The sequence below is a fragment of the Chlorocebus sabaeus genome, chromosome 29 (genome assembly GCF_047675955.1).
Source record: "Chlorocebus sabaeus isolate Y175 chromosome 29, mChlSab1.0.hap1, whole genome shotgun sequence".
In the NCBI taxonomy this organism is placed as follows: Eukaryota; Metazoa; Chordata; class Mammalia; order Primates; family Cercopithecidae; genus Chlorocebus; species Chlorocebus sabaeus.
The window spans coordinates 7,084,043-7,111,287 of NC_132932.1; the positions used below are offsets into that span (position 1 = coordinate 7,084,043).

General features: G+C 45.1%; 2 protein-coding genes across 12 annotated transcripts in view; one reads left to right on the top strand and one right to left on the bottom strand.

Moving 5' to 3' along the window:
- Positions 1 to 19,028, top strand: part of TTC23 (tetratricopeptide repeat domain 23) — a 115,809-nt gene extending 96,781 nt beyond the window's left edge. For 4 of the 10 annotated variants that reach the window (XM_007990539.3, XM_007990536.3, XM_007990537.3 and 1 more), the window contains exons 10-12: positions 8,706 to 8,828; positions 15,969 to 16,051; positions 17,222 to 19,028. In XM_007990539.3, the coding sequence (XP_007988730.3) occupies positions 8,706 to 8,828; positions 15,969 to 16,051; positions 17,222 to 17,339 (324 nt within the window). In that variant the 3' untranslated portion in view covers positions 17,340 to 19,028. Of the gene's footprint in view, positions 1 to 4,928; positions 8,661 to 8,705; positions 8,829 to 15,968; positions 16,052 to 17,221 lie in introns of those variants that run through there. The other 6 variants (XM_007990542.3, XM_037987638.2, XM_007990541.3 and 3 more) reach the window with 3 other exon arrangements.
- Positions 19,029 to 19,650: 622 nt separating this feature from the next.
- The window catches only part of SYNM (synemin), a 30,730-nt gene continuing 23,135 nt past the window's right edge, over positions 19,651 to 27,245 (bottom strand). Inside the window, exons 4-5 of one of the 2 annotated variants that reach the window (XM_007990535.3) lie at positions 23,536 to 25,982; positions 19,651 to 22,599 (exon numbers count right to left, since the gene is read on the bottom strand). In XM_007990535.3, coding sequence (XP_007988726.3) covers positions 22,291 to 22,599; positions 23,536 to 25,982 — 2,756 coding nt within the window. In that variant the 3' untranslated portion in view covers positions 19,651 to 22,290. Of the gene's footprint in view, positions 25,983 to 27,245 lie in introns of both variants that reach the window. The other variant, XM_007990534.3, reaches the window with a different exon arrangement.

The window sequence follows — 27,245 nt, forward strand, 5'->3', positions numbered from 1 at the left end:
GAACCCAGTTGGTTTCTCTGTAAATTTTATATCCGGCTAATTGCTTCTTTTATTGCTTGAGTTAATTCAATCATTGATTCTCCCAGGTTTTGGGGGTATTCTATTACATCATCTGCAAATAGACTTAGTTTTACTTTATGCTTTCCAGTTCTTATACCTCCAATTTATTTCGTTTGTCTAATTGCATTGGCTTATACCTCCAATATAATAATAAACAGCAGTGGAGATAATGAGCATCCTTGCCATGTTCCTGATCTTAGTGTAAATGCCTCCAGTGATTCTTCATTTAATAGATGCTGGTTTTAGAACTAAGGTTTATATATTTTATCATGTTAAGAAAGTACCCATCAATTTCTATTTTCATGAGTGCTTTTTTAATTATAACTAAATGTTGAATTTTCCCAAAGGCTTTTTCAGCATCAGTGGAGATTATCAGATGGTTCTTCTTAGATCATTTAAATAAATCACAATAAATAAATTTATTTCACACTACCAGAGATTGGGTAATTTATAAAGAAAATAAATGTATTTATTATAATTCTGGAGCCTGGGAAGTCCAAGATCCAGGGGCTAACATTTGGCAGGGGCCTTCCTGCTGCATAATCCCTTGGCAGAAAGCGAAAGGAAATGAGAGAGAGAAAGGGAGAGAAAAGGAGGCCAAACTCAGCCGTTCATAATGAAACCACTCCCAAGATAACAGCATTAATCTGTGCATGAGGGCAGAGTCCTAATGGCCTAATCCCCTCTCATTAGGCTCCATCTCTCAACAGTGTTGCATTTTGGATTAAGTTTCCAACACATGCTTTTTGGGAGGCACATTCAAACCATAGCAGATGTTGATTCTCTATGCTAACATTTACTGCAGGATTTTTGTGCCAATATTTGTATGTATTATTTGTTTAAGGATCAATGTTATATTTGCTTATAAAAATAATTTGGGAGTTTACCTTATTTTTCGTGCACTGAAAGAATTTATGTAGCATCGAAACTCTGTAGTCTTTGGAGGTTCGTGTCTTCTGTGACATCCTTTAGGCCTGGTGCTTCTTTTGTAGGGAAATTCCTTGATAATTATCTCTATTTCTTTTACAAAAAGTGGTCCGTTGAAGCTTTCTGTCCCTAATGGGGTCATTTTGGCAAACTGTATTTTTCTAGATAATTATCCATTTCACTTACATTTTCAGATTTATTTGCATGGAGATTTGAAAAGTGGTCTCATGAATTTTACAACTTTCTACTTTTTAACAGTTATTTTCCTATTATAATTTCTTAGTTTTATATTTGGGTTTTCTCCCTTTTTCCTTGACTTAGTTTGTCTATTTTGTTAATTTTTTCAAAGAGCCAGGACTTTAATCCCATAAATCCTATTCTCTATTTCCTTAATTTCTGATTTTATCTTTATTATTTCTGTCCTTGTACCTTATTTTGTTTTGCTCTGTTAAAATTGTTTTTTTGTGTTTATGAGTTGGGAATTTAATTCATTTGTTTTCATTTTATTAATCTAAGTGTTTATGAATATGAAATTTTCTTTTATTCTAAATGTATCTCATAAGTTACCTCATATGTTTTCATGACATTCATTAGTTTCAAAATGGGGAAAACCTGGGAAACCCTAAGTAACATAATTAATCAAACCAAAAGAATTAACTAGTTCTGAGGGGCTATCCTATAAATCAAGTATTTTTCTCTTATGATTTTTCTGATTCTGCTGCAAAAGACACTAGATTTGGTAACATGTGTGACACCTATTTGTTGGTGAGGTGACACATATCTTTTATCAGTTAGTTAGCAAATAGTTACTTGGCACCTTCAATAGGCCAGTCACTGTGCTAGCCATACCTGAGGGAAAACAGTGACCAAGACAAATATGATCCTTGTCTTTGTGAGTTCCCAGTCTAGCCAGGAAGAAATATATTAGATCAATCATTTTTAATAATTTAAACATTACCTATATGCCAAAGACATTTTGGTGAGGGAGAGGTGAGACGGAAGCTGAGGGTGGCAGATGCCCTGCATTTCCCCATCTGTCACCTCCATATAGTAAGAGCCAGTGCTGGCCAGGCACGGTGGCTCATGCCTATAATCCTAGAACTTTGGGAGGCCGAGGCAGGCAGACCACTGGAGACCAGGAGTTCGAGACCAACTTGGCCAACACAGCGAAACCCTGTCTCTACTAAAAATACAAATAATTAGCTGGGCATGGTGGCACACTCCTATAATCCCAGCTACTCAGGAGTCTGAGGTGGGAGAATTGCTTGAACCTAGGAGGTAGAGGTTATAGAGAGCCGAGATCATGCCACTGCACTCCACCCTGAGTGACAGAGTGAGACCCTGTAAAAAAAGAGCCAGTGCTTTTTGAGTGATTGTTACACCAGTGGCACCGTGTTAAGCAATTCGTGTATATTAACTCATTTAACTCCTACAGTAACCCTAAGAGTTGGTGTATTAGGCCATTCTTGCATTGCTATAAAGAAATACCTGAGGCCAGACGTGGTGATTCATGCTTGTAATCCCAGCACTTTGGAGGCCGAGCTGGGCAGATCACCTGAGTTAGAGACCAGCCTGGCCAACATGGCAAAACTCCATCTCTACTAAAAATACAAAAATTAGCTGCTGATGCACACCTGTAATCCCAGCTACGTAGGGAGGCTGAGGCAGGAGAATCGCTTGAATTCAAGAGGCAGAGGTTGCAGTGAGCCGAGATCATGCCACTGCACTCCAGCCTGGGGCACAAAGCAAGAAAGACTCCATCTCAAAAGAAAAAGAAAAAAAAATAGTAATACTTGAGATGGAGTAATTTATAAAGAAAAGAGGTTTAATTGGATTACAGTTCTGCAGGCTGTACAAGCATGATGCTGGTATCTGCTCAGCTTCTGGGAAGGCCTCAGGGAGCTTGTACTTATGGCAGAAGGCAAAGTGGGAGAAGGCACGTCACATGGGGAAAGCAGGAGCAAGAGAGAGAGAATGGGGTCGTGCCACATACTTTTAAACAGACAGCTCTCATGAGAACTCACTATCATGAGGACAGCACTAAGAGGATAGTGCTAAAACATTCATGAGAAATCCCCACCCACAGGATCCAATCACCTCCCACCAGGCCCCACCTCCAATATTTGGGATTATAATTCAACATGAGATTTGGGTGGGGACAAATATACAAACTATATCACTTGGGTACCTCTACTCTGTATTTTATAAAGAGGGAAACTGAAGCTGAGAGAGAAGGGTCTTGGCCTCGATCATGTGGCTCAGAGTTGTTGGAGATTTTTTGTATTTTTAGTAGAGACAGGGTTTCGCCGTGTTGGCCAGGTGGTTGGTATCGCACAGTCTATACTACAGGGTCATTTATTTCACATCTTGGAATTCCAAGTAAGACTTGTTTTTCAACAAGGGGTCCCTGGGCTTAAAAAATGTTTGGAAGCGAATGGCATGGTGGGGAGAATGCCAAGATCGGGACAGCAGGAGTCTTTGGGTTGTCACTGACAGAATACAATTGAAACTAGCTCAGGTATAAAGGAGCGTCTATTGTCTTGTGGTTTCCAAATAAGGGCCAACAGCCAGTGATTAGCCGGCAGGATGCAGCTGAGCCTCAGCCAGACTCTTATGCCAGGAGGGCGCTCCCTGTCCAGGATTTCTCCTTGCTCCTCTCTGCACATCTTCCTCCTTTCTCATGGCAGTGTCTTCCCTCAAGGTGAAGATCAAGGCTGGCAACACTCCAGAGTTTTACTTTCTGTCCCTGTGCCTTTTCTTGTCTCAGCTTGAAAGACCTCAAAGACCTCAGGGAAAGACTGACAGGCCTGGCTTGAATCAAGGGCCCACCCCTGGCTCAGTCAGCCAAGGCCAGGAGAGTGGTAAGCTATAAAAACATAGTGCTTCCAAAGTAACTGGGTGGCCTGGGGTGGAGGTGGCACAGGAAACACTATCCTATAGTCAGAAGACCTGGGACAGGGTTGCCAGCGTCCCGCCCTGTTTTTGGCACATGTGCAATGAATACAATAGGAATGAAGTGGCCCCTTCCCTTAAAAATGTCCCAGACCAATGAGGGAGTTACAGACCGTAACCTCCCAACTGTATTACATGCTCAGTTCCATACAGCAGGTCCATACTGGGATCTACGGGAGTGAAGAGATTTAGGGAAAGTGTCCAGATAAGTAATCCTGAAAAAGACTATAGGCTAAGAGAAACAGGAATTCCCAGCCTGGGAAGTGGGATGGAAGAAGGGTGCTCAGAGGCAGGACAGCAAAGTACATCCAAGGAACAAAAAGCAGTTGGAGCTGGCTGGCTGTGGGGTTGCTGGTGGGAGAGGTGCAGGGCAAATCCTTGAGACCAGGTTTGCCAGGTGAAGGGGCCGAGACCTGATCCTTTAAGCAAGGGTCCCAAACTATGGCCTACAGGCCAAATGCAGCCCTCCACCTGCTTTTGTGTGGCCCTCAAGTTAAACATTTTTTACACATGATCATTTGCAACCCATTTGATGATGGAGGACACCTTTGAACTTCAAGTAAGTGAATAGTTATCTTCCTCCCAAAATGAATCTATTTTTTCTCATTAGTAGAACTATAGAACTATATTGCCAAAAAAAATGCTTATTATTATATCTTGAATTTCATGAAAAGAAATTTTGTAGAAATTTGTCTTCTGTCTTGTTATATAAGTGCTGCACCTACCTAATAGCCTCAATTTTGTCTCTTGGACTATTACGTCTACAATATTTACCATATGGCCCTTTGCAGAAAATTTTTCTGAGCTTTGCTCTCAGCAGCTGGGAATGCTGCTTACAGGGAATGCTAAGCAGGGCACAATGGGTCTAGAGTTGTCCTTTGGAATTTTTTTTTTTAATCACTATGAGGATAGTGTTGAGGATGGAATGGAGTGGACCGAGAATGGAGACAAGAGGCCTCAGTTTTCTTTGTCCTCCTTCCATCCCACAGTTTTAGGGATCGAATGAGAGGAACTGAGTGAGGCTGTTCTAATGAGCACCAGAGACTGCCTGCGTGCAGGCCATGCAGGCCACTGGGAAGCTGTTCCAACCATCAGCACCTCTGCAGGAGAGAGGAAAACGCAGAGCCAAGGCGCTGCCTGCCACTGGGAATACCTGCTTTCCTTCTCCCTCCTCACTTCTCCCCTGAAGAAGGTAGATGACATCTGGAAAAACTCTTCCTAGGGTTCAGCCCAGCCACTGCACCCCAGGCAGGGGAAGGACCTCAGAGTAGAGGAGGGTGGTAAATGATAACAGAGATACACAGAAACTTGAGCAGGGCTGAGCAGGACCACACAGACCTTTACACCGTCACTGCTGGCTCCCGGTGGGACTGAAGTGGTGTATGTGCCCCACTGCACACTCACTGCTGCCAGGTGCGGCTCATACATCATTCGTCATCTTCACAGCAACCCTGCAGGTCAAACCTGCATAGCTCTGTTAAACAGAGAAGGAGCCTGAGGCTCCCAGAAGTAAGCCAGTGGTCTGTGGGCAGGTTACTCTTATGTAAGGCCCGACTCTTTCCTCTATGCCAGTGGCTCACCAAGTATCCTTCTTGAGCCCCCTGCATCAGGGTCACCTTCTGAATCAGTCTCTGGGGCAGGGGCCAGGTGCTCAGCGTTCTGCATGTTGGCCAGTTTCCTAGGCGGAGGCTGAGAAACACTGCTCTGGGCCACACTGCCACCCAAGAGGCTAAAAATCAGCTCAGCTTCAAGAAACTCTCAGGGTGCATCACCCTAAAGCCTGTGGTAGAAGTTGGTGGCCCCTTTTTCCTCTGATTTGGCCTTGTTTACCATCAGTCCTGAAAACAATAGCATTGGCATCTTAAAGATACCTGACCATTTGCCAGACTCCAAGAGAAACGATGGACACTTGTATTTCTGAAAGTTGTGCACTGTGGTGCATGCAGTTCTGATCTCCACTCCTCCACATGTACCTGTCTGAGGACAGGCTGACTGCTCTGTGAATACGAGGGCGCAAATGGGGACTTAAAACATGCTTTTCACATCTGCTGCTGACTGCAGTTTCTCAAATGCCATATTTAGCACTCGACTCTGTGAAGCCAGCAGTTCCTAAAGCTAAACACTGCCTGACAAGTGTCTCTTGTTTTTATCACAACAACAGCTGCATCCCCTAAGTTTTCAGCTCAGTAGCAGGAACCCACTGAACAGTGGCTTTTCCAGATGTACCCTCCTGCGCTGAATGGTCCAGGCATGGACCGCAGGCATGAAAAACAAAAAACAGGAAGGCCTGGGAAACAAGGCACACAGCGGGATTAAATCACCGAAAAGGAAACCATATTATTGATCTGCCTTTTAAAGGCATCTGCCTGCAGGGGAAAATCACAGAATTCTCTTGGCTCCAGATGGAAATTTCCACAGCAAAAGTTCACCTACTTGTACAACATAGAAACCTGATTGTATTCTAGGATGGTCATCATCACCAACATTTTCATCAGGTGAAAGGCTGCAGAAAGAATTCCTGAAGGCTGCTTCATAGATCAGGAACACCTCGAGTATGCTGAGCCCAAGAACAGTGTGAAGTCAGATTTGGGTCCAGCCTTCATCTGGCCTCTATGTTAGGTACTATCTTCAGCAGGGTTCAATCCACAGCCTCACTACTTTAGCTGTGGGCATTAAACATTTCCATAAAAGAATGAAATAATTTTATGTGACCCCTTTCTTCAAAAAATCAAAGCCCACTAAAATGAATCTTTTTAAGAAAGGAGTTGGAACATAGTTTTTATTCAGAGGTTGTAGGCAAGAAAGCCAACATTAAAAAGGTCTTTTTTTTTCTTTTTCTTTTTCTTTTTTTTTTTTGAGATGGAGTCTTATTCTGTCGCCCAGGCTGGAGTGCAATGGCACGATCTCGGCACACTGCAACCTCTGCCTCCTGGGTTCAAGCAATTCTCCTGCCTCAGCCTCCCGAGTAGCTTGAACTACAGGCACATGCCACCATGCCTGGCTAATTTGTGTATTTTTAATTGAGATGGGGTTTCACCATGCTGGCCAGGCTGGTCCCGAACTCCTGACCTTGTGATCCGCCTGCCTCGGCCTCCCAAAATGCTAGGCTTACAGGCGTGAGCCACCACGCCTGGCCTAGGAAGGTCTTATGTGGTCATAAGTCAAGACTGGAGAACAGGCTATCGAGTCCCTGCTATATTCCAGCCATTCCTCCAAGCAGGCCAATACACTCAGCCTTCCTAGGGAAGGCCATACCTTATGTTAGAATCCATTCCCTATAATTCCATCAGTGGCCCACTTTGTTTTACTTTCCCTTTAGCATATTTGGTATTTTCCTTGTTGTCCTGGATATACCAGGAAATCCAGAGCCAAATTTGGAGTTCCCACAGAGCCACCACGCCACTCCACATTGTTTTCATGTGTAGAGCCTCATTTGTCCTTGATCCTGATTTTTCTAATCATCTTTGACTAACCCATTGTTGGACCGCAACAAGCCACCTTTTTTAAAGAGAAGGTCATAATGACATTAGTTGCATATAAAAAGTCTTGTTCTTGGGTTGAGAAGTATGCTTAAAGACTCTTCAAGCACTCGTGACTTGAAGATATTTGTAAATCAGTTTATATGAGAATGAGAGCCAATTGTTAAAGGGGTCATGGTCATTCATTCTTATCTTGGTTAAGAGTGAATTTGGAGGCGCAGCGCTGTGGCTCACGCCTATAATCCCAACACTTTGGGAGGCCAAGGCGGGTGGATCACCTGTCAAGAGTCCAGGACCAGACTGGCCAACATGGTGAAACCCCATCTCTACTAAAAATACAAAAATTAGCCAGGTGTGGTGGTGGCACGCCTATAATCCCAGCTACTCGGGAGACTGAGGCAGGAGAATTGCTTGAACCTGGGAGGCAGAGGTTGCAGTGAGCCGTGACCACACCACTGCACTCCAGCCTGGGAGACAGAGTGAGACTCCATCTCAAAAAACAAAAAAGAATGAATGTGGAGCCTCCCTTGCCCACTATAGGCTGTGTGGGAATAAGAATTCCAGTTCTCCTGACCACAGGCCCCCCTGACATCATCAGCTGCAGGGAAAAGGCACCCTCCTGAGGTTGGGCGTGCCCAGCTGTGGCACCCAGGCACCGTGCCCCTCCATGTTTGCTCTCCCTTGGAAAACACTTGATTTGTCGTGTACACAAGCTGCCCACTGACAAGGCTACATTTGCTGTGGAAAGCTCCTCAAGCATCAGAACTCTGACCATGGCTTAGTGAGTGTACAGTGCCTCAGAGGGTCATCAACTATCCCACAAGGTCTGGAGGGGTGCAGAACTGTGGGTGTGGAGCCTCCTGGCCTGAGGCTCTCTAGCAGTTTTTCAGAGCTTCGCTGGAAACAGTGAGTTTATGGGTACATGGCCAGGGATGGAGGGAAAAGCAAAAGCTCCTGTTACATAAATCTAGTGTAACCTTAAACAAGTTGAAAGAGCAATGGTCAGGAATGGCTGGTGTGGATAGCACAGATTCAGGAAGGACTGAACCAGATCGCTGAGCTCCATGTAATAGGGAAATTTGCCAAGAGAAGGCAGTTCAGAAGGCCCAGCTTTAAAAGTCTGCATCCCTTTCCTTGGCTGGTTTAGAAACAGGCAAATCCAGCCTTTATACCAAAAGCTGGCTCCACTTGAAAAGGAAACCATAATTTCTATGTGGGTACACAGCAGGATTTCTCTCAATAGCAAGTCCTGCCAATGCATTTATTTTCTAAATATTTGTATTGCAGTTGTTGTGGAGAAGGATGATGGTACCTTGCTCCAGTACAGTGGCCAAGGGATGGAACAAAGTCGTGGGGGAGTCAAGGGATGTCGATAAGGACATAGAACCCATGGGACTTGGCAACCTGGAGGTGAGGAGTGAGGGAGACAGCAAGGATGACATCCATGCCCCCAGGGCTGGCACCCAGGACATACTCAGGGAGAGCTTTCTGAAAGAGTCTGCTCTGAGGAGCTGTGCGGGTGGCAGTGGCTGGACCTCACCCCCTTTATCCTTCATCTCCCATTTCCCTGCAAAGCCCAGCATCCCCCTTCCTACCTTCCCTGTGTTTCTCTCATGGGAGGCTCCCTACCCACCAACCAGTGCCTCAGTCCTCAGGTCACAGGATCACTGGCCCTCCAAGTAAGGGAGCTGCAGGGCTGTATGAGACAGACAGACAGAGACAGAAAGAGAGACAGACAGAGAGAGAGAGACATAGGCCGAGAAAAAGAGGATGCAGGGGTGTGTTCTCTCAAACACACACACGGAATTCCTTCTCCCTGTGAGCCCCCCCATCACCCGCACCGCCACCACCACCTCCCTCCATCCCCATCCTGCCCTGTTTGTTCTTCACCTGCTGACTCCCCTGTCCTCAGGTCTCACTCCAGTGACACCTCCTCACATAGGCCTCTGCTGGCCCAGGTACCCTGGATCGACCACCACCAACACCCCCCGGTATTCATTCATAGCCCCGTCGTCTTTTTTTTTTTTCTTTTGTAGCTCTTACCACAGATTGTTATGACATATTTATTTATGCATTTTAAAAATATCTGTCTCCGCCACTCCACTGGAAGCCCCCTGAGAGCAAGGCCCCCTTCTGCCCATTCTCCTTTCCATCTCCGAAGTAGCCACAGGGTTGGCGGGTTGCAGGTGTTCAGCAGACGCCTGCTTCAGGAAGTGGCGAATGTGGACGAAGACATGCGTCCAGCCAGGACGAGGCTGGTTTCTGCGCGGCTCAGAAAAACCACCCACTACCCCAACTGTGCTTCTGCAGGGGAAGGCTGTCTGATGAATTGTGTTTTGGTTTACTCCTTCAATTCCCCCAAGTTAGTCATTTTGCCTGCCTTGTAATGGTTGGTAAATGAAAGCGTACTTATATTTCTTGAAAGATGTATCACATTTCACGCTTCCAAGGAGTAAGGCTTCCGGAGTCATCTTTTCTCTTAGTATCAGCCTTGAGAATTGACATGAAAACAGCAGCACAATTTTCAAGTTTCTGAGTAATTTCTCCCCCGTGGACACAATCTGGCATTGGATAATGTGTGTAAAGAAGAGTAGTGATTTCAGATCCTCAGCGTTAGAGCATTTTTTTAAATTTACCTTTCTTTAGCTCTTTCATTTCATGTAAGTACAAAATACAAGTAATAGCTTGACAAGCCTGGCTTGGAACCTTACCAGGAATGAATAGTATGCTTTTCTCGATTTTCTGTTACGGAGTCATGTAGCCTTGTCACTTAAATGACCCTTTAGTTGCAGTCCTTGCTGCACCGTCTCCATTAATAAATAGGAGGTGTTCCATCGGTACCTTCATCATCTGAAATTCCTCAATAGAAGTTATGATGCAATTCTAGGACCTTAGGCAGGAGGTTAAGGGAGGAAGGGAGATACCACCAATCTACTTCTGCAGGATGCTGCTATGAAAATGGCCCTCAGTAACAACTGCACATTTTCACAGATCCCCCTAAAACAGAAAATATTCTTCCTGAGTTTGGGTATTGAATTACTGTGGGTTTTTAAATGACAGTATAGTGAGTCACCCAACCCTGATGCCATAGCTGCCACTGAGCCACCCCTCTGTCCACACTGGGAAGGGTGTTAGCTCAAAGGCACCACAGCTAGGAAGATGGCTAACTGATACCACCTATCCCGGCTTTCTTGGCTCCTGGGCTCCTTAGACTGCTAGCTTTCAAACCTCAAAGTCATGTCAAAAAGAATTCTGAAAGTTTGCATCAAATGTTTAAGATTGTCTCTTAACTACCCCAGCTTTCCAAATGAGTCCTAAGAGTAAGCAGCAAATAGTGAACAGCCGTCTTTCTCCTATTGAAGGCTGGACTGTAATTTCGAGGGTTTTTAACACCACACACCCAGTGGGACTTCCCTAGCCGAGGTTTTTAATAACTGATGAGCCACTGGAACCCTAGGGTCCAACTGTGTCTTAAGGAGTCTAGACTCCATATAAGAATTTCCCCAGCTTACATGTTTGTCCTATTTAATCATTCACTCACTTAACAACTACTGCATCTGCTTGTGTGCCAGGGGTTGTGCAAGGCCCTGGAACACAGTGGTGAGCAAGACAAACATGGCCCCATTTAGGGACAGCCTGCAGGCTGGTATAAAAGCAGACATTCCCTTTTGTCTTCCTGCAAGGGAAAGAAAAGCTCCCTGTTTGGCATTTAACGAACAATAGAAACACAAGTGACTTCTCACAACCCTGCATATAAAATCAAAGAGAATAAGAGCAATGTAAGGAATGGCTCCTAAAATTCATCTGGACACTCAGGAGTTTAGTTTATTGTTCACTTTAAAGAAAAATGAGAAACACCCCTTATTGGCTCATTTCAAGGAGGAGCATATCTGCCTCTCAGAAGAATCTGGGGAGCACAGAGTACCTTTATTTATGGTGGAGAATGTTCTACTGTCAACGTTTGGCGAGTTCTTTACTTAGCTCAGCAACATGTTTACAATGCCTGGCTCCAGTAGGTTCAATTAACATTTATTGACTTCCTCTCTGTCAATGCCTATGTTTTTAACAAAAGAATCAAAACACCTACTTCACACAAAAATGCTTAAGTAAATTTAGCTAAGAACAGCTGAATGTTGAAAAATTCAGTTTATGTTTCTTAGATAAATACATAACTATATAAAACATTTTCTAGTAGAAGTCCATAATGGGTTATTTGGCTGTTTTAAAAAGCTATCTTTGGAAGAGTAGTTTAGTTAGTGGATGACCATTTTTTCCAGCCTTGGTGCCTGACCTTACACTATAATCATACAAGGGATTAGTGAGGGGCTGAGGATCTGTTTCTGTCTCCTAGTTGACACTTCTTTGCATCTCTTTTCACTTCAGCTAGAATTTGGGGCAAATCTCCTTAGTAAGGATAAGTAACCTTAGGGGAAAAAATATATTAATACCAGGAAGAGTTGAGTTTTGACAAAGGTCTAGGGGTAGGGTAACGATGGGGCTCCCCTCTTCAGGGCTTGATTACTGGAAAGGATCTCTTGACCCAACCACAATCTTCTCTCAACTCCACTCTCTCTACGAACATAGTAGTGAAAATGATCAGCACAAAGGTTTGTAACAAGTGGGGATGGTTAGTAGACCCACTGATAATTTGAATAAGCACTGTCAGTTGCCTTCTCATTCTTCCCAGGGATTCGTGCATATTCAGCGAACAGTGTATTTCTATCCCTAGAGAATGAGGGGCCAAGGAGAAGCAGCTTCAATCACCAAAGGGGTAGGATGGAAATTCCTCCCGAATATTAGATTTTGAAGACAATCTGTTAAGGCAGAGTGAACTGAGACCTCAGACTGTCTCAGCTAATTGTTAGTGTCAGTAACTCTAATGCCACAGTGAATGAATTAACAACAAGCAGTGACAACATCACCTCTCAAAATGAGCTGCATCGGAGGCACTCATAAACATATAAACACAGGGAAGATTGGGTGGCTTTAAAAATAGCCCTGATCATTTACACTGAGTGAAGGTATTTCTGGGCAAAATAAAGTCTATTCTGGTAAGAAGTGTTAACACTAGAGAGAGGGGCCTCTCACTGATGGGCGACAGTGGGGGGAAGCATCTTGCCTCTCTTGCTCTGTGGCCCTCTCTGAGCACCACCTCCTCTGCCAGGCCCAGTGTGCCCAGGCTTCCAATAGCTGTAACCCAAGCAGGGTGCTGGAAGGGTTTTCATCAAGTACCATGGGTATCAAAAACATGTCCCCATCCCCTCCCCTCAAAGCAACGGAGCTTAGTCAAAGTTCCTAAATTTCTAGGGTCACAACAACCTAAAGCATTAAGGCAGCGTTGGCTCAACCCCATGGAATGAGCAGTTCAGCCCATTGCCTAGGCCAGGCCAAGGTCCCTGTGCAGATTTAGAAAGTCAAGGGCTTGTTGGACAGAGGGACAGGGATCCTTGCCTTTGTAGAATTTGAATTATGCATTAAATAAAAGAACAAGAAGAGTTTACTACTTCTTGATACTGTATATTTCTTAGCTAAATGACTAAGAAATAGTGAATATTTTGTTATTTAAAAAATCCTGTCATATTCTCATATGATAGTTACTTTTTCAAAGGACAACCACATTCTCAGATTCAAAAACCACATTCTCAATTCCTCAGACTGAAACATTCAGACAGTTTTTATAGTTTCCACAGCTTATAAAGACAAAGGCATTTGGCTGCTTGCATTTTAATGTTCTTGAAGACCTAAAAATGGTTGGCAGATCAGAATGAATAAACAGCCTTCAGTAGTAAGTCCCCAAACCCTCACACTTTTTTTTACTCAAGCTATTACCATGTAGCACAATTCATCCAATTTTTAAAAAATATATTATGAAATATTTCAGTTATGCAGAAAAGTATGATAACGTAACAAAGACCTTTGAACTCACTATTCAATATAAGAAATAAAACATGACCCATCCAGTTGAAGTCCCCTGTACCCCATACCCAGATAGCTACTTTTTAAAATTTGGTATCATTCCCTTGCTCTTATTTTACTGTAGTTTTGTTTTGCATGTTTTAAAACTTCATATAAATTATAATATATATCATGTGCATTCATCTGTAGTTTTCTTTTTCCCCTTGACTTTGTAATCATGAGATTCATGTATGTGGTTATATATACACATACATATATCAAACATTTATATATCACATACATATATAATATATACATATCACAATTTACATATTCATTACTAAATATTGCTAAATTGTTTTACAAAGGGACTATAACAGTTTGACTACCCACTATCAATATGTAAAAGAATTCTTGTTGCTTTGTATCTTTAACAAAGCTTGGTAGTTTTTGCAGGCTGATGGGTGAAATGGTACCTACCTTATTGAAGTTTTAGTTTGTATTTCTGGTTATTAATGAGATTAAGCATGTTTATTTCATCAGATTTCAACTCTTTGAATAATCTGTTTATATCTTTTGACTGTTATTCTATTTAGAGGTTTTGGTTTGGTTTGGTATTTCTCATTACCTTATAGGAATTCTTCATGTATTCCAAATGTTAAACCTTCCTCATTTCTGTACACTGCAAGAATCTTTTCTCAGCATGGTTTGTCTTTCTACTTTGCTTATGGTGAATTTTGGTGCACAAATATTTTAGATTTTCATATAGTTACATTCTATCAGTCTTTCACTTTTGCTTTGTCCAGATCTTGTCTAAGAAATACATCCCTACCTCAAGATCATAAAGATATTTTCCGGTCGGGCATGGTGGCTTACTCCTATAATCCCAGCACTTTGGGAGGCCAAGGCAGGTGGATCACCTGCAGTCAGGAGTTTGAGACCAGCCTGGCCAACATGGTGAAACTTCATGGGGAACATCACACACCAGGGCCTGTCGTGGGGTGGGGGGAAGTGGGAGGGATAGCATTAGGAGATATACCTAATGTAAATGGTGAGTTAATGGGTGCAGCACACCAACGTGGTACATGGATACATATGTAACAAACCTGCACGTTGTGCACATGTACCCTAGAACTTAAAGTATAATTTAAAAAAATAAGAATTATAAAAAAAGAATTAGGAAAATAAAAAAATAAAAATGCAAAAATTAGCCAACTGTGGTGGCGGGTGCCTGTAATCTCAGCTACTCAGAAGGCTGAGGCAGGAAAATCACATGAACCCGGGAGGTGGAGGTTTCAGTGGGCCAAGATCACCCCACTGCACTCCAGCCTGGGCGACAGTGTGAGACTCCGTTAAAAAAAAAAAAAAAAAAAAATCCAATATTTTCTTTTTTTTTTTTTTTTTTTTGAGACGGAGTCTTGCTCTGTCACCCGGGCTGGAGTGCAGTGGCCGGATCTCAGCTCACTGCAAGCTCCGCCTCCCGGGTTTACGCCATTCTCCTGCCTCAGCCTCCCGAGTAGCGGGGACTACAGGCGCCCGCCACCTCGCCCGGCTAGTTTTTTTTGTGTTTTTAGTAGAGACGGGGTTTCACTGTGTTAGCCAGGATGGTCTCGATCTCCTGACCTCGTGATCCGCCCGTCTCGGCCTCCCAAAGTGCTGGGATTACAGGCTTGAGCCACCGCGCCCGGCCAAAAAAATCCAATATTTTCATCTAAAAGCTCCAAGTTTTGCATTTCACATTTAGTCCTTTAAATCTTTCTTGAGCTTAATTTTTGTGTTTGATTTGGGGTAGTGATCCATTTTCTTCTGTTTGGAAAACCAGCGGTCCCAGTACCATTCATTGACTAGCCCACCTCTTCCTCACCAATCCTGCAAGGTCAGTTCTGTCATCTGTCAAGGCTTGGGCTCTCTGCCCTGTTCCACTGGTCTTTTTGTCTACCCTGGCTAACGTGCTGTTTTACTTTATTAAAAAAATAAAAAATAAAAGGGTCTTGGCATCCAGTAAAGCAAGTTCCTGCACCTCATCCTTTCTCAAAATGATTCTGGCCATTTTTGGCACAGCTTTAATCTTTCTCCTCTCCTCGATTTGCCCTAGCCTAGGACGAGCAATCAAGTGGCAAGACTTAAAGTAAGCAGAAGGGAGAAATCAAGCCAAAGCCAGCCCTGGATAATCCATAAGCTGAATATTTGACTCCTAATAACTAAGACATTGCTGTGTAGTAAAGAGTATAGAAAGCCCATGTATTAATAAAAGTAAAGTATGTGTTTACAAAAAAAAAAAAAATCTATTTTTTTTTTTTTTCTTTTCCAGGCTATAGCAAGGGCCACATTTAAAAATAGAAACTGGAGCCCATGCTCTGGTCAGTACCAAGGTTCTTGCCTTTATTTTTAAAAATACTACTTTTAAATATATTTTTTGCATACAGATAAGTCACAGAGTTTTGTGAAATAGTGCTAAAACTGTTCATTTTTGCCTAGATCCCTCAGAACATCCAAATCAAAGGTCAGTCACTAGGAGAAACCCCAAGAACGTGGTAATTCCATCACAGCAGGGTCTAAGAATGAAGTGATCTTTCTCTCATTCAAGGGAGACCTTATTTTCCTGCTCTCAGCGACATTTCCGTAGCCTTATGATAGCTGTTTGGTGTTCTGCAGTGTCTCCAGATCCAGACCCTCTTATATGGACCACAGGACAAAAGGACTCTGGCCACCCAGCAGGCCATGGGCATCTTCTCCACGTGAGTTGGCTTCCCTCACACTTTCTCTGAGTATCTCATTCCCTTTCCATTCAGAAGCTCAAGAGGAAGCTGGTTCTAGAAGGTTCTGTGGAACCTTCTCTGGAATGTTTTACTGACTTCCCATAACTTCCATAAAGGACAAGTTCCTTTGAAACCCAAGTTGTAAAATAAATTCCTTGCCCAGATATTTTTTTTAAAAATTCATCCTTTAAATCAGAAATATATGCTGGATGTTGTCTTCCTGCAGACCAGCCCCTTTAGGCTAAGGCACCCGCTGCAGGGGGAGGGCCCCAGGAATTCCTGTGGCCTCCTGCAGCCCTGCTTCTGGCTTCCCTCTGCCCTCGGATGCCTGTCAGGACTGCAGCTGGAGAGTTCACTGACTTGACCTTAAAGGCTGGCCCGCCACATCCTTTCTCAGCCCCTGAGCAGAGGCCCAGCGCTCTGCTGTGGAGGCCCACCTCACAAATCCTGGTTCACAGGGAGCAGCCCCAGGGCTGCCCGAGTCTGTGCTCAGGGAAACAGGGCCACAGCCTGGAGCAGAGAAAACCTGGCCAGCACGGAAGGCGAGCCAGGGAGGCCTCCAGCGCAACCCTGACCATCCTCCTCACCCATGTCCTGCTCACCAAGACAGCTAAGGGTTGAGTGCCTCAGCTCAGTGGGGATGGTCACAGGTGATTTTAAAAGATGGGTGGGGCCGGGCGAGGTGACTCATGCCTATAATCCCAGCACCTTGGGAGGCTGAGGCGGTGGATCACTTGAGGCCAGGAGTTTGAGACCAGACTGGCCAACACGGCGAAACCCCGTCTCTACTAAAAATACAAAAATTAGCTGGGTATGGTGGCGTGCGCCTGTAATCCCAGCTACTCAGGAGGTTGAGAGGCACAAGAATTGCTTGAACCTGGGAGGCGGAAGTTGCAGGGAGCCGAGATTGGGCCACTGCACTCCAGCCTGGGTGACAGTGATACTCTGTTTGAAAAAAAAATTAATAAAAATAAAAGATGGAAGGAAAACATCTCGTTTTATGCTCTGTGCTACAATTCTCCTCATTTACAGCCCCTCCCGAGGCTTCTCACGAATGGGTCTGGGCACCGGCTGGGCAGCAAGGGCTGGATGGGAACGGTGTGGGGGCTGAGGAGCACCACAATCACCCCAACTTCTGTTTGTCTGCAGGGCCCCCAAGGTTGCTGCGAAGCCAAGGCAGGCATCGAAAGCCAAAGTGGCCTTCTGCACTAGCATCCCTCAGGACACCATGCTGGCGAAGGCCCGGCCGGGCACAACAGCAGACTGATGCCCCCACCCTGAAAAAGCCTAGGACGTTCCTGGGCACTGTCATTTAGGGTGCTGTATAAATCTGTCTCCACCTAGAAAATGGAATTCAACAGTCAGGATACAGATTTCCAAGGCCAACTGTTGGCCCCAACATGCAACAGTGAGACCGTAAGTCTCCTGTTGGCCACATTTCGACAGTGGATGCCCTTCCGGGTGATATATGCTATAAAGCAGTTTTCTTTCTATCACCTAAGTGGTTTTTCTTGCCAATAAGAATTTTTACCCATCAGCACTACTGTGGCTGAAAAACTTCTCTTCAAAAGTTTGGTGCACCCTGTGCAGGAGTCAGCCCAACATCTGCTTGTACACACAGCTCCTTGCATAGGTCTGGAATCAGATCTGGAACAGTGAAATTCAAGAAGGAAGCCCTTTCTTATAGGAGGCTAATAGGGATTGAGAATAACATGAGAAGAAAACGCTAATAAAGGGAAACCTGAACGCGCTGGTGTCAGCATGTGTCTTCGAAGTGCAGCCTGCCTCAGAGTTCCTCGAAGCCTGAAAAGGGGTTTGGGAAAGAGCCCAGTAGGAGGGGCAGGAGGCCAACACACCTGACTTGGCCTGGGGCCCGGGGGGAAGGTATAAGGGAGTGAAAAGAAAGGCTAGCAGGAGGCTGCCGGGGAGGACCGCAGACTCCCTGCTGCTTTGCATCCCTCCTGTGGCCTCCACTGCAGGCAGGACAAACCTGGACGTCACCTGGAGCTGCTTCCTGAGTTGGCACACTATCGTGTACACAGCAGTCTTCAGCCTCCTGGAAGGAGGCCATAATCGTGTGAGGATGGCAAAGTCGAACAGGAAGCTTTGAGCGCCTTTCTCCACGATGTCAACAAGAAGATCCAGTGCCAGATCGAGGTGGACAGAACACACAGGCGTAGGGGTGCAGGTGTAGGCAGTGCCGTCCCTTCCCCTCCCTCCCCTGTGGCCATGAGGCTGCAGGACAGTGCTAAGATGACAGCAGACTGCAGCACAGGGCCCTCCCCTCCAGCCCCCAGTGGGACATCCGAACCACCCTGGGGCCATTTGTGCAGGGCACCACCTCCAGTATTGATGGGGAAAAGAAACTCAATACAGCCATGACAGGGTGGAGAGAAGCAGGGTCCACTGTCTTCCTCAGGAGCGTGACAGCTGACCCTGCAGACCATGCTTGCTGGTACACACTGGTCCCACACCCAGGCCTGTCGGACATCAGCAGTGTGCTAAAAAGGTGTAAGATGTGGTCATTACTCACCGTGTCTCCTATTAGTTGACATGGGTGGAGTCTGCTAATGGGTGAATGTTCGTATGCTCCCAATCCACATTGAAGCCCTAATCCCCAAAGGGATGGTACTAGAGGGTGGGGCCTTGGAGAGGTGATTAGGTTATGAGGGTGGAGCCCTGATAAATGGGATTAGTGCTTTATAAGAAGAGACACCAGAGAGATGATCTCTCTTTCCACCATGTGAGGACACACTGAGAAGGCAACCATCTGCAGGCCAGGAAGAGAGCCCTCACCAGGAAGTGAATCTGTTGGCACCTTGAGACTTCCCAGCTTCCAGAACTGTAAGAAATAAATGTTTGTTGTTTAAGCCTTTCAGGCTATGGCTTTCTGTTACAGCAGCCTGAACTGAGAGTCCATGCTGAGTTTTTTAAATAAATGTGAATTATGATGTTACTTCTTCCTTTCTGTATTTCTTAAAGGGTATCTTGGAATCACAAAAACCAAAACACATTTTTAAAATTTAGCACCCCCATCCCACCCCACCCCAGGAAATAATGAATTTAGGAATGTTCCCTCCAATGTCTCCCATCTGGCAATTCTGTTGACTTCAACAAAAGAGGAAGACTACAGCTACTTGTGTTTTTCTATTTTTGGTAAAGGGCTACAAGGTTACAAACAGGTAAAGATATCTAGCTATTCCTTTGTCTCAAACTACCTCAATTTTTTCAAGCCCCTAAGAAATGGCCATGGCCATTTCTTAGTCCTGGTATGCCCTGGTATGCCCAGGACAGTCCTGGTTTCAGCACTCAAAGTCCCACATCCCAAGAAACCTCTCCATCCCAAATGGGATGGCTGGTGGTACCCTACTGCCACTAATCATTCAGGCTGTGATGATGACATTTTTACCACAAATTGTCCAGTGTGTATCTGAATACAAGCCAGTTGGCTTATGCTCTATCTGCCGTGCTTTCTAGCTCTGTGCTCCCAATATTGAGTTCTGATTCGGGGGAGGAATTAGAAAACTGGAACTTTTCATATATATTCTGCCCAGTAATTCTCTGCTACACTAAAAACATGCGTGTAAACACGTAGATTCTTTATTTAGAGTTTAAAGGAAACATCAAAATCTACTGAAAATATTCATTCTCTTTAAGAACAATGTGGGTTTTTTCCTCAGATTTTTATTTTTGCACATTCTTGTGACATTTCCCATTGTAGGGAACAGGAGTTTAGCAAAATCAGCTTCTTAGATGATGCCATTCTAAATATACATCTTAAACAAACAATATCAAAACAACCAGTGGGAAACTGAAAAACACTCAGTGAGTACTGTTTTGTCTAAACAATAAATACAAAAAGACTGGTTGTGTTCCGGCCCCATCCAACCACGAAGTTGATTTCTCTTGTGTCCAGAGTGACTGGTTTTAAAGGACATGGAGCTTTGGGGTGACCTGTTACAATGTCAAGGGCACACTCCTGGGTGATTCACAGATTTAGCAACCAACAATAGCTCATGATTCCATACTTATAAATACTTCTGGCAGAATACTTCTTGAAGTTATGTGTTCCAAACTTGCAGATGACAATTAAGATTCAAGATATTTCCCAAAGTAAATAGAAGTGGGTTATAACATTAATTACCTGTTCACATCAGCTTCCATTTACACGTCACAAACCCAGACACATCAAACTGAGCCCACTTAGACTCCTCACCACCAGTCTGTCTTGTCATCAGACAGGAGACTGTCACCTTGACCAAATTCTCATCAATCAATTATCTATCCAAAAACCATTACCTGTTACAGTTAAAACAAAATCAGCACATCTTTGACTGTATTAGAAACGACAAAACCTTACAAAGCAGTCACCGCCATACCAGTCTGACGATCACTAGTTCATTTGGCAGATGGACAACAAAGGTTTAAACTTGCAATTCAAATCAACTTTCTTTCCATACTCTGATTCATGGTGTTTTTAAAATATCATCTTGAAAGCTGTGCTGCATTTCTCCTCCACTTATCAATGAAGAAAATGCACTCTCCGGAAACTACCTGGGGTAGCCACTACTAGGACCTGGGGAGACGTGCACCTTGGGGGGTCTGAGGGCCTCCAGGTGAATCTGAGAGGGAAGACCCTCCAGTGCCTTCACTGTAGCCTGCCTGAGGGTGGTGCTACCTCAGACTGTTATTCCTCAGTGCACTACAGTCAGTGCTATGATACTGTGTTACAGGAAGTACAGTTGAGACAGCATTATGTGAAAGCAGCTAGCCTGGACTAAAAAAATGCTGTGCTGCTAGCAAAACTCTTCTTATATGATGCCACATTTTACAGATGAAAACTTTAAAACAATACCCAAGTGTAAAATAAAACGAATCCAATCAAGCATGCTCATCCCAGTATCTTAAACTTGGTGGTGCCTACCTACAGGTCCACACTCTGCGGCCCATGAGCATGGGGGCCTTTCTCACCCTCCAGGCCCGTCCTGGGTATCTCAGTGCTGGGCTGCAGGAGCGAGATCCAGTTCCTTCCCCCAAAACATCCTTCTATTTAATAGATGGTTGCCCTGGACGAAACACCCCAACTGCAATGACTTCTGTTGAAAGTGCAAAAAAAGGCTTCCGTGAGGTGGGTTCCTGGTTGTTACTGTATTCATCTTTCACCCTTGAGCTCAGAAAGACCTGCATCCCATGAATGAAGGGTGGGGAAAGGCATCTTCAGGAGGCATGGTCTACTGTGTGTTTCCAATTTTCCTGTACACAGCCAGCTTGCCAGTCCAGCTGTAGTCTGAGCATCGGCATTCTCTTCATTGTCTTCAAGGTCTGCCTCCCACCAGTGAAATTAAATGTTTGAGTGCTAAGGGCTAAGGTACAGAGAAGCTCAAGTCTGCACAGTCTGATAGGAACTGGCCACTCCAGAACTTAGGCTATACCAAAAAAAGGTATTCACACTGTATGCTACTTAATGACCTAGTGCCAAAAAAACTGAAATGGTACTGTAAGTGAGTCCTAATAATCATCTACCCTACCAGTGCCGGGGAACCTGTGCAAACAGAATGTGAAATATCACAACGGACTACAGCTGTCCTCTCCATACATACTGTATTTTTTAAAGTTCTGTACATAGAAAGCAATTCATTCAAGTCTTAACATGAATTTCACTCTATATGGCCAGTAAATTTTTCCTCAAGATGAAATCATTTAGCAAGAATTTTTTTTAACATGAACAGTCTATTTCCTATTTCTTTTTGAAAAGACTTTTTAGAAAGAGTCTAAATTGTATTTATTTTTCCCCTAAAATGTTAGTTTGTTATTTCATATTAGCACATGCAAGCAAAATTTTCTCTTAAATATATTACTTTAATCTGGTTAATGTTTTGACATCTATAATTAATTGTAGTTTCAAACAGATGCAAGCCATGTCTGTGACCAGGTGCAAAACACAGAAATCATCTCCAGAAGTGGAGAGAAGACTCCAGGAAAAAACGTGTTTTGTAAAAGTCCCAACTCAAAAATAAAATTGCAGTGCCTTTTAAGGCACGAATTAACTGGAAACCTTTACGGATCAACTATAAAGTAAATTGACACTGCCTGGAGTACTCTTTAAGAAAGTAAAAAAGGGGAGATTTTCATAGACTCCCTCCGCCTCTTAAAGTTAAGGCCTTTGGATGTTGGCATGTCGCCAACAGGATGCCATTAAGACAAAATGTTTCTGCTTATTAAAACCAATGCCCATCATTCTCCTCCTCCTCATTGTCTAGATAGAGGAGGGCAACTTTCTTTTCATCTGAAATCACTGACCTTTGGTCTACCATTCTCTGGAGCTGCACCTTCTTATCAAACATGGCCTGCTCCTTGCCCTGTTCTCCATGGGCCTGGTCTCCTTCCCCAGCAGAGGCCTTAAAGCTCACGCCAACTGCCTGGTCATTCCTACTGTCCGCGTCTGTCCAGGCACCACGGTCAGACACACCGCGATCTCCCGCTTCCTGTGTCCGGCTGCGGATCGCCTCTACGTTACTCACATCCATCTGAAAGGTAAATGAAGTTTCTTTGGGCCCTGGTGTAATGTGTCTTAGCGTTCTGCTGCTGTCTGCTAACTTGCCTAGCTCAGGGGAGTCCGCTGAACCAGCAAGCACAAATGTTCTGGACACGGGTCCACGGACAACAACGTGTTCAGAGGTTTCCATTTCTGTAGGACCTAGTCGAATGTGCCTAAAGGATCTGCTAACGCCCGATGTCATTTCTGCCCTTGACGTGTCCCCTGCACTGTCCTCCTGAGGAGATTCAGAAATGACACTTTGGAAGGTGCTCTTTTCAGTCATAATGGTTTGTCTACCTAAGGTGTGACTATGAGTGGCCTGGTGCACATCTGCTGAGCCTTCTCCGTGCACAGTGCTCTCTGAGTCACCAGATTCCCCCGAATGGGGAACCAGCCCATGGTAAACTATCTGCTGGGTGGTCTGATGCCTCTGAGGCCCGATGCTGATGTGCCTGATGGATGTGCTGCTCCCTGGCAACCCTTCCATGTGTACAGAATCTCCTCTGACACCCAACTCCACCTCGTCTGAAAGTGGAGCAGTGAACTGGATTTGCCCACTGAACCCTTCTTTAGGGCCTAACTGGAGTTGCCTAACAGAAGTCTGGGTACCCACTGACTCTTCTTTTGCAAAATAATCACCAACCTTCCCTGTAGCAGAAATGGGGCCCTGAAAAATAATCTCCTTTTCAGCATGAAATTGTCTGGAGCCAAATGTGCTGTGCCTCCCCGATCTGTCCATATCTGCAGGAGACTCTGCTGGGCCAGGTTCTGGCGAGCCACCCGCCTCTGGACAGGCAGGGGCAGGGCCTAGGAAGATGACTTCTCTGGACGGTGGACTTGGACCGGGACCCAGCGTGACATGCCTCACAGACTGGCTGGCTCCGGTCAGGCTCGCTGCCTGACTTAGGTCGCCTCCCCCACTTACCTCCACCACTTCTGCAGTGGGTCCTTCATAGGACATTCGCTCAGTCCTCCAGACTTCAGAGGGGCCGAGTTTTATGTGCCTTGCAGCCTGGCTCACGTCCTCCAGCACCTGTGACTGGGCAAAGCCTGTGGGGCTGCTGACCTCCACAGTGGCCGACACTGGGCCCTGGCGAGCGTGCTGCCCCGAGCTGTGAGGGGCCCCACCAGCATCCTCACTCTCGCCTGCAGGGATGTACAGCTCCCGGGTGGCCCAACGCCTGAAGCGAGCACCAGCAGCCGGGGCCTCCGCTCCATCTTCCTCATCTGGGCTGCCAGGCGCTGGGCTGCGTTGCTTGCTCAGGCTCTCCCGAACCACTGACTCCACAGCTTTCTCCATTTCACTGGCCTCATCTCTGCTCAGCTCCTCCAGGTCTAACCGATCGGCATCCACAGTTTGTGAGACGTTGACTTCGGCAACCAGGGTCACGGAACCGCCACCAGCACCCTGGACCTTCTTGACGTCCACGGAAATGCTCCCTGGCCCGCCCTGCCCCTCTCTGGTGAGGGCAGACAGCTCTTCCCTCATGCGCTCGGGAAGGGTTTCCTCCAGCTGCCCGATCACCTCCACCAGCTGCTGCCGGGGCTCCTTGGAGGAGATACCCTTCATGGAGCTATGGAATTCATGGGGTATTTTAATTTCTTTTTCAATGACTGTGGGTTCGGCATGAAATTCACCACTTCTAGCTTGTTCTTTCCAGTGAGTGGAACCCAGGTCCCCCTCCAGAGAAGACGCTGGGATCTCTGAAGGCTTCACAACCTTCTCGCCCACTGCACCATCCTTCTGTGTCCTCCTTCCAGTCCCCTGCACAATTTCATCCTGCCAAGAGTACCTGATGGTGGATTCCTCCTCGATGTGGATCTGCCCATATACCGAGCCATCATCTCTGTCGTGCCCCCCAGGGTATTCATCTGGAGTTGACACAAAATAACTCTGCTCGCTCTCTGAATCACCTGCCTCTGTCACTTCTTCAACGTGAGTCGTGTTCTCCTGGGGCTGCTTGGTCCTTTGATGCTGATTAACTGAGAATGTGAGATCACTTTCTCCATAACCTTCCTCTTCCTTAACCAACCCCCAGGAGCCTGGGGACACATCTTCGACCTCCTCCACTTTGAATGGGACAGAAAACTCCTCTGGTTTCCCCTCACTGACGTAGCTCACAGGCTCCTCGACGATCTCCACGTTGACGACCTTGGCTCTCCCCTCCCTTCCTTTCAGGCCAAGGTTGATGACGTCTCCTATCATCTGCTCGGCTGACCTGCCTTTCAGCCCCACTTCCTTAATATCCTTGCTTAAAAGGTAGTCCAGGCCAGCTTCATCAGAAATATCAACATCCTCAGTCAGTTTCGACTCCACAACTATTTCAGTCTTTGTTTTCCTTTCCCCAGGAAGCTCTTTCCTGTCCCCGTAAGTGACTTTTGTGTCTGGAAAAGACTCAGCAGATGCTTCTGTCTCTGGAGACTGAGTGAACTGCTTCAGGATACTGGTGACGATGTTTTCTGCTACGGTTTCTGTCATGGAATCGCCCTGCAGAGAACCAGTGGCATCTCTGGTGCCCAACGTGAACCGCAGCGCTCTTGCTTCTGCCTCTCTACCCGTCCCGCCACCAGCATCCTTCACAGGCATCTGCAAACCTTTCGGCGACACCTCTGCTCTTCTGTCCTGGGATACTTCGAGACTAATCGGGATCTCTCTCTCTCGCACGCTCTTCTCCTTCGGTGAGTCCTTCTCCTTGGCCTTCTCCCTCATCTGCTGGCTTTCTCTCTGTCTCGCTTCTTTATCTAACTTTGTCAGTTCTTCCCATCTTAGGTTTCTCTCCTCGGAAGCTTTCTCTTTAGAATCGAACATTTTCTCTTCTGGCTTTGTTCGGATGGTTTCCGGTCTGTTTCTTTCTTGCTCCCTTGTGGCTTTCACTTCTGTTTTCTTTCCCAGAATGACGGTCCTCTCATTTGACCGTGTGCGTTCCGAAGCACCTGCCGCCACATTGTCTCGGCGGTCCCAGTATGACTCGCGGGCAACTGTGGAATCTTCAGCTCTGTAAACGGGGACCTCCCTTGTATCTCCAGCTTTTGGTCTGTCAGGGAATGTTTTCACTTGAGCCTCAGTATTTCTTAAAAGGCCATAGGTTGGAGAGAAAGTTCTGACATTGGTTGAACTGTTGACGGTTTTTCCGTATGAGTTTTCCTGCTGGGTAGTGGCCAAGGAAGAATATCCCGAGCCCAAGAAGCCTCTTCTGGCATCACCTCCAACAGATGTGCCCGTCTGATATCCACGGTGTGCTGACAGGTTAGAATACAGTGCCGAGCTGTGATTTAAACTCGCCAAAGGTGCTTTCTGCCTTGAAAACAGATTTCTTTCATTTTCCCTCTGTAACAGTGAGTCGGTATAGTGATAGGATTTGTTTCTGAATTCTGTAGAAATTGAACAAACAGTTCATTAAAATGACAGGCATCATTACCCTTTTCCATCTAAAAGTATTGTTGCAAGTCAAATCCCATCCCATCATAATAAATATATACTGTTACCACAGAAAGCTCATTATAAAAATAAGTTACATTCGGTGCCCAAATTATTTTTTGGCAGTTTACAAAATCCTGTTACAATAAAAGGCAGCACTACAAATACTTCAGCCTAACGCATTTCTCCAGTTACTGATATTAAAATACTCACTCATCTTAACATTAATCATAAAGCACAATGCATATCCCAAGGAGGTCAGAGGTGCAGTTTTTTTAGGCTGAAATTTCACAATCTTATATTTTGAAATCATTAATTTCTGCTTTTTGAGGTAAGTTTAATTTACTTACTTTAGCAGAGAAGGGCTCTATAATTAAAAGTATATCATGATTAAACACCAAATAGCACTATCCTCCACTATTTAATATACTCTTATTTTTCACTGATTTCCATATTGGGCCAAGTATTAAAGAATTTAACTTTTTTAAGCTTTCTGATCTTTTATTTTTACACTTAACAACCTTCTTATCTGATACGGAGCCAGTGCAGAAACACCCCAGTCTGTCTTAGTGTCATGATCCTGAACTTGGGAGGCAGTCCTCAGGGCTTCCAGCTTTGCTCCAGGCTGTTTGCAGACAGTGCTACCCTTTGGGGTATCCAAACCCCAGCAGGGTAAACTGCTCTTTAGGAATGGCAGCTGGTGGTTAGAACATAGCCAGGAGCACCATCCACCCCGAGAGTGCCCCCGGTGTCTACCCACACCCCAGCTGGCTCAGCGGGGACAAGGCCTTCTCTCCCCCTTATGGCAGCCAAGGCCAGAGGCCTCCTTTGGACAGATCCCAAGATACAGGAAAGAGACCAGGCCAGGACATTTTCTACAAGACTCCTCTTTTCAGGTCAACTGATCCTACTGATCCAACTGAGAAGCCCCAAAAGATGAACCCCCAAGAAACAGTGCAGGAACCATCTCATTTATAATGAAGATTCAACAAAAAAAATGGAATATTACAGACTGGGTTTAGGTCTATCAACTAGTGGGCAAGTGGCCAACATTATGCAACGTTACAAAAGAAACACAAGCACACTAATAAGTACTGATAAATTCACTACCTAGGAACTTATCTGTACATTTATTCAACAGAACAGAACTATCTAGAAGCTCAAAGTCCAATAAAAAAATTCCCAACTAGTAATTTTTATTCTAAAGCTTTTGGCAT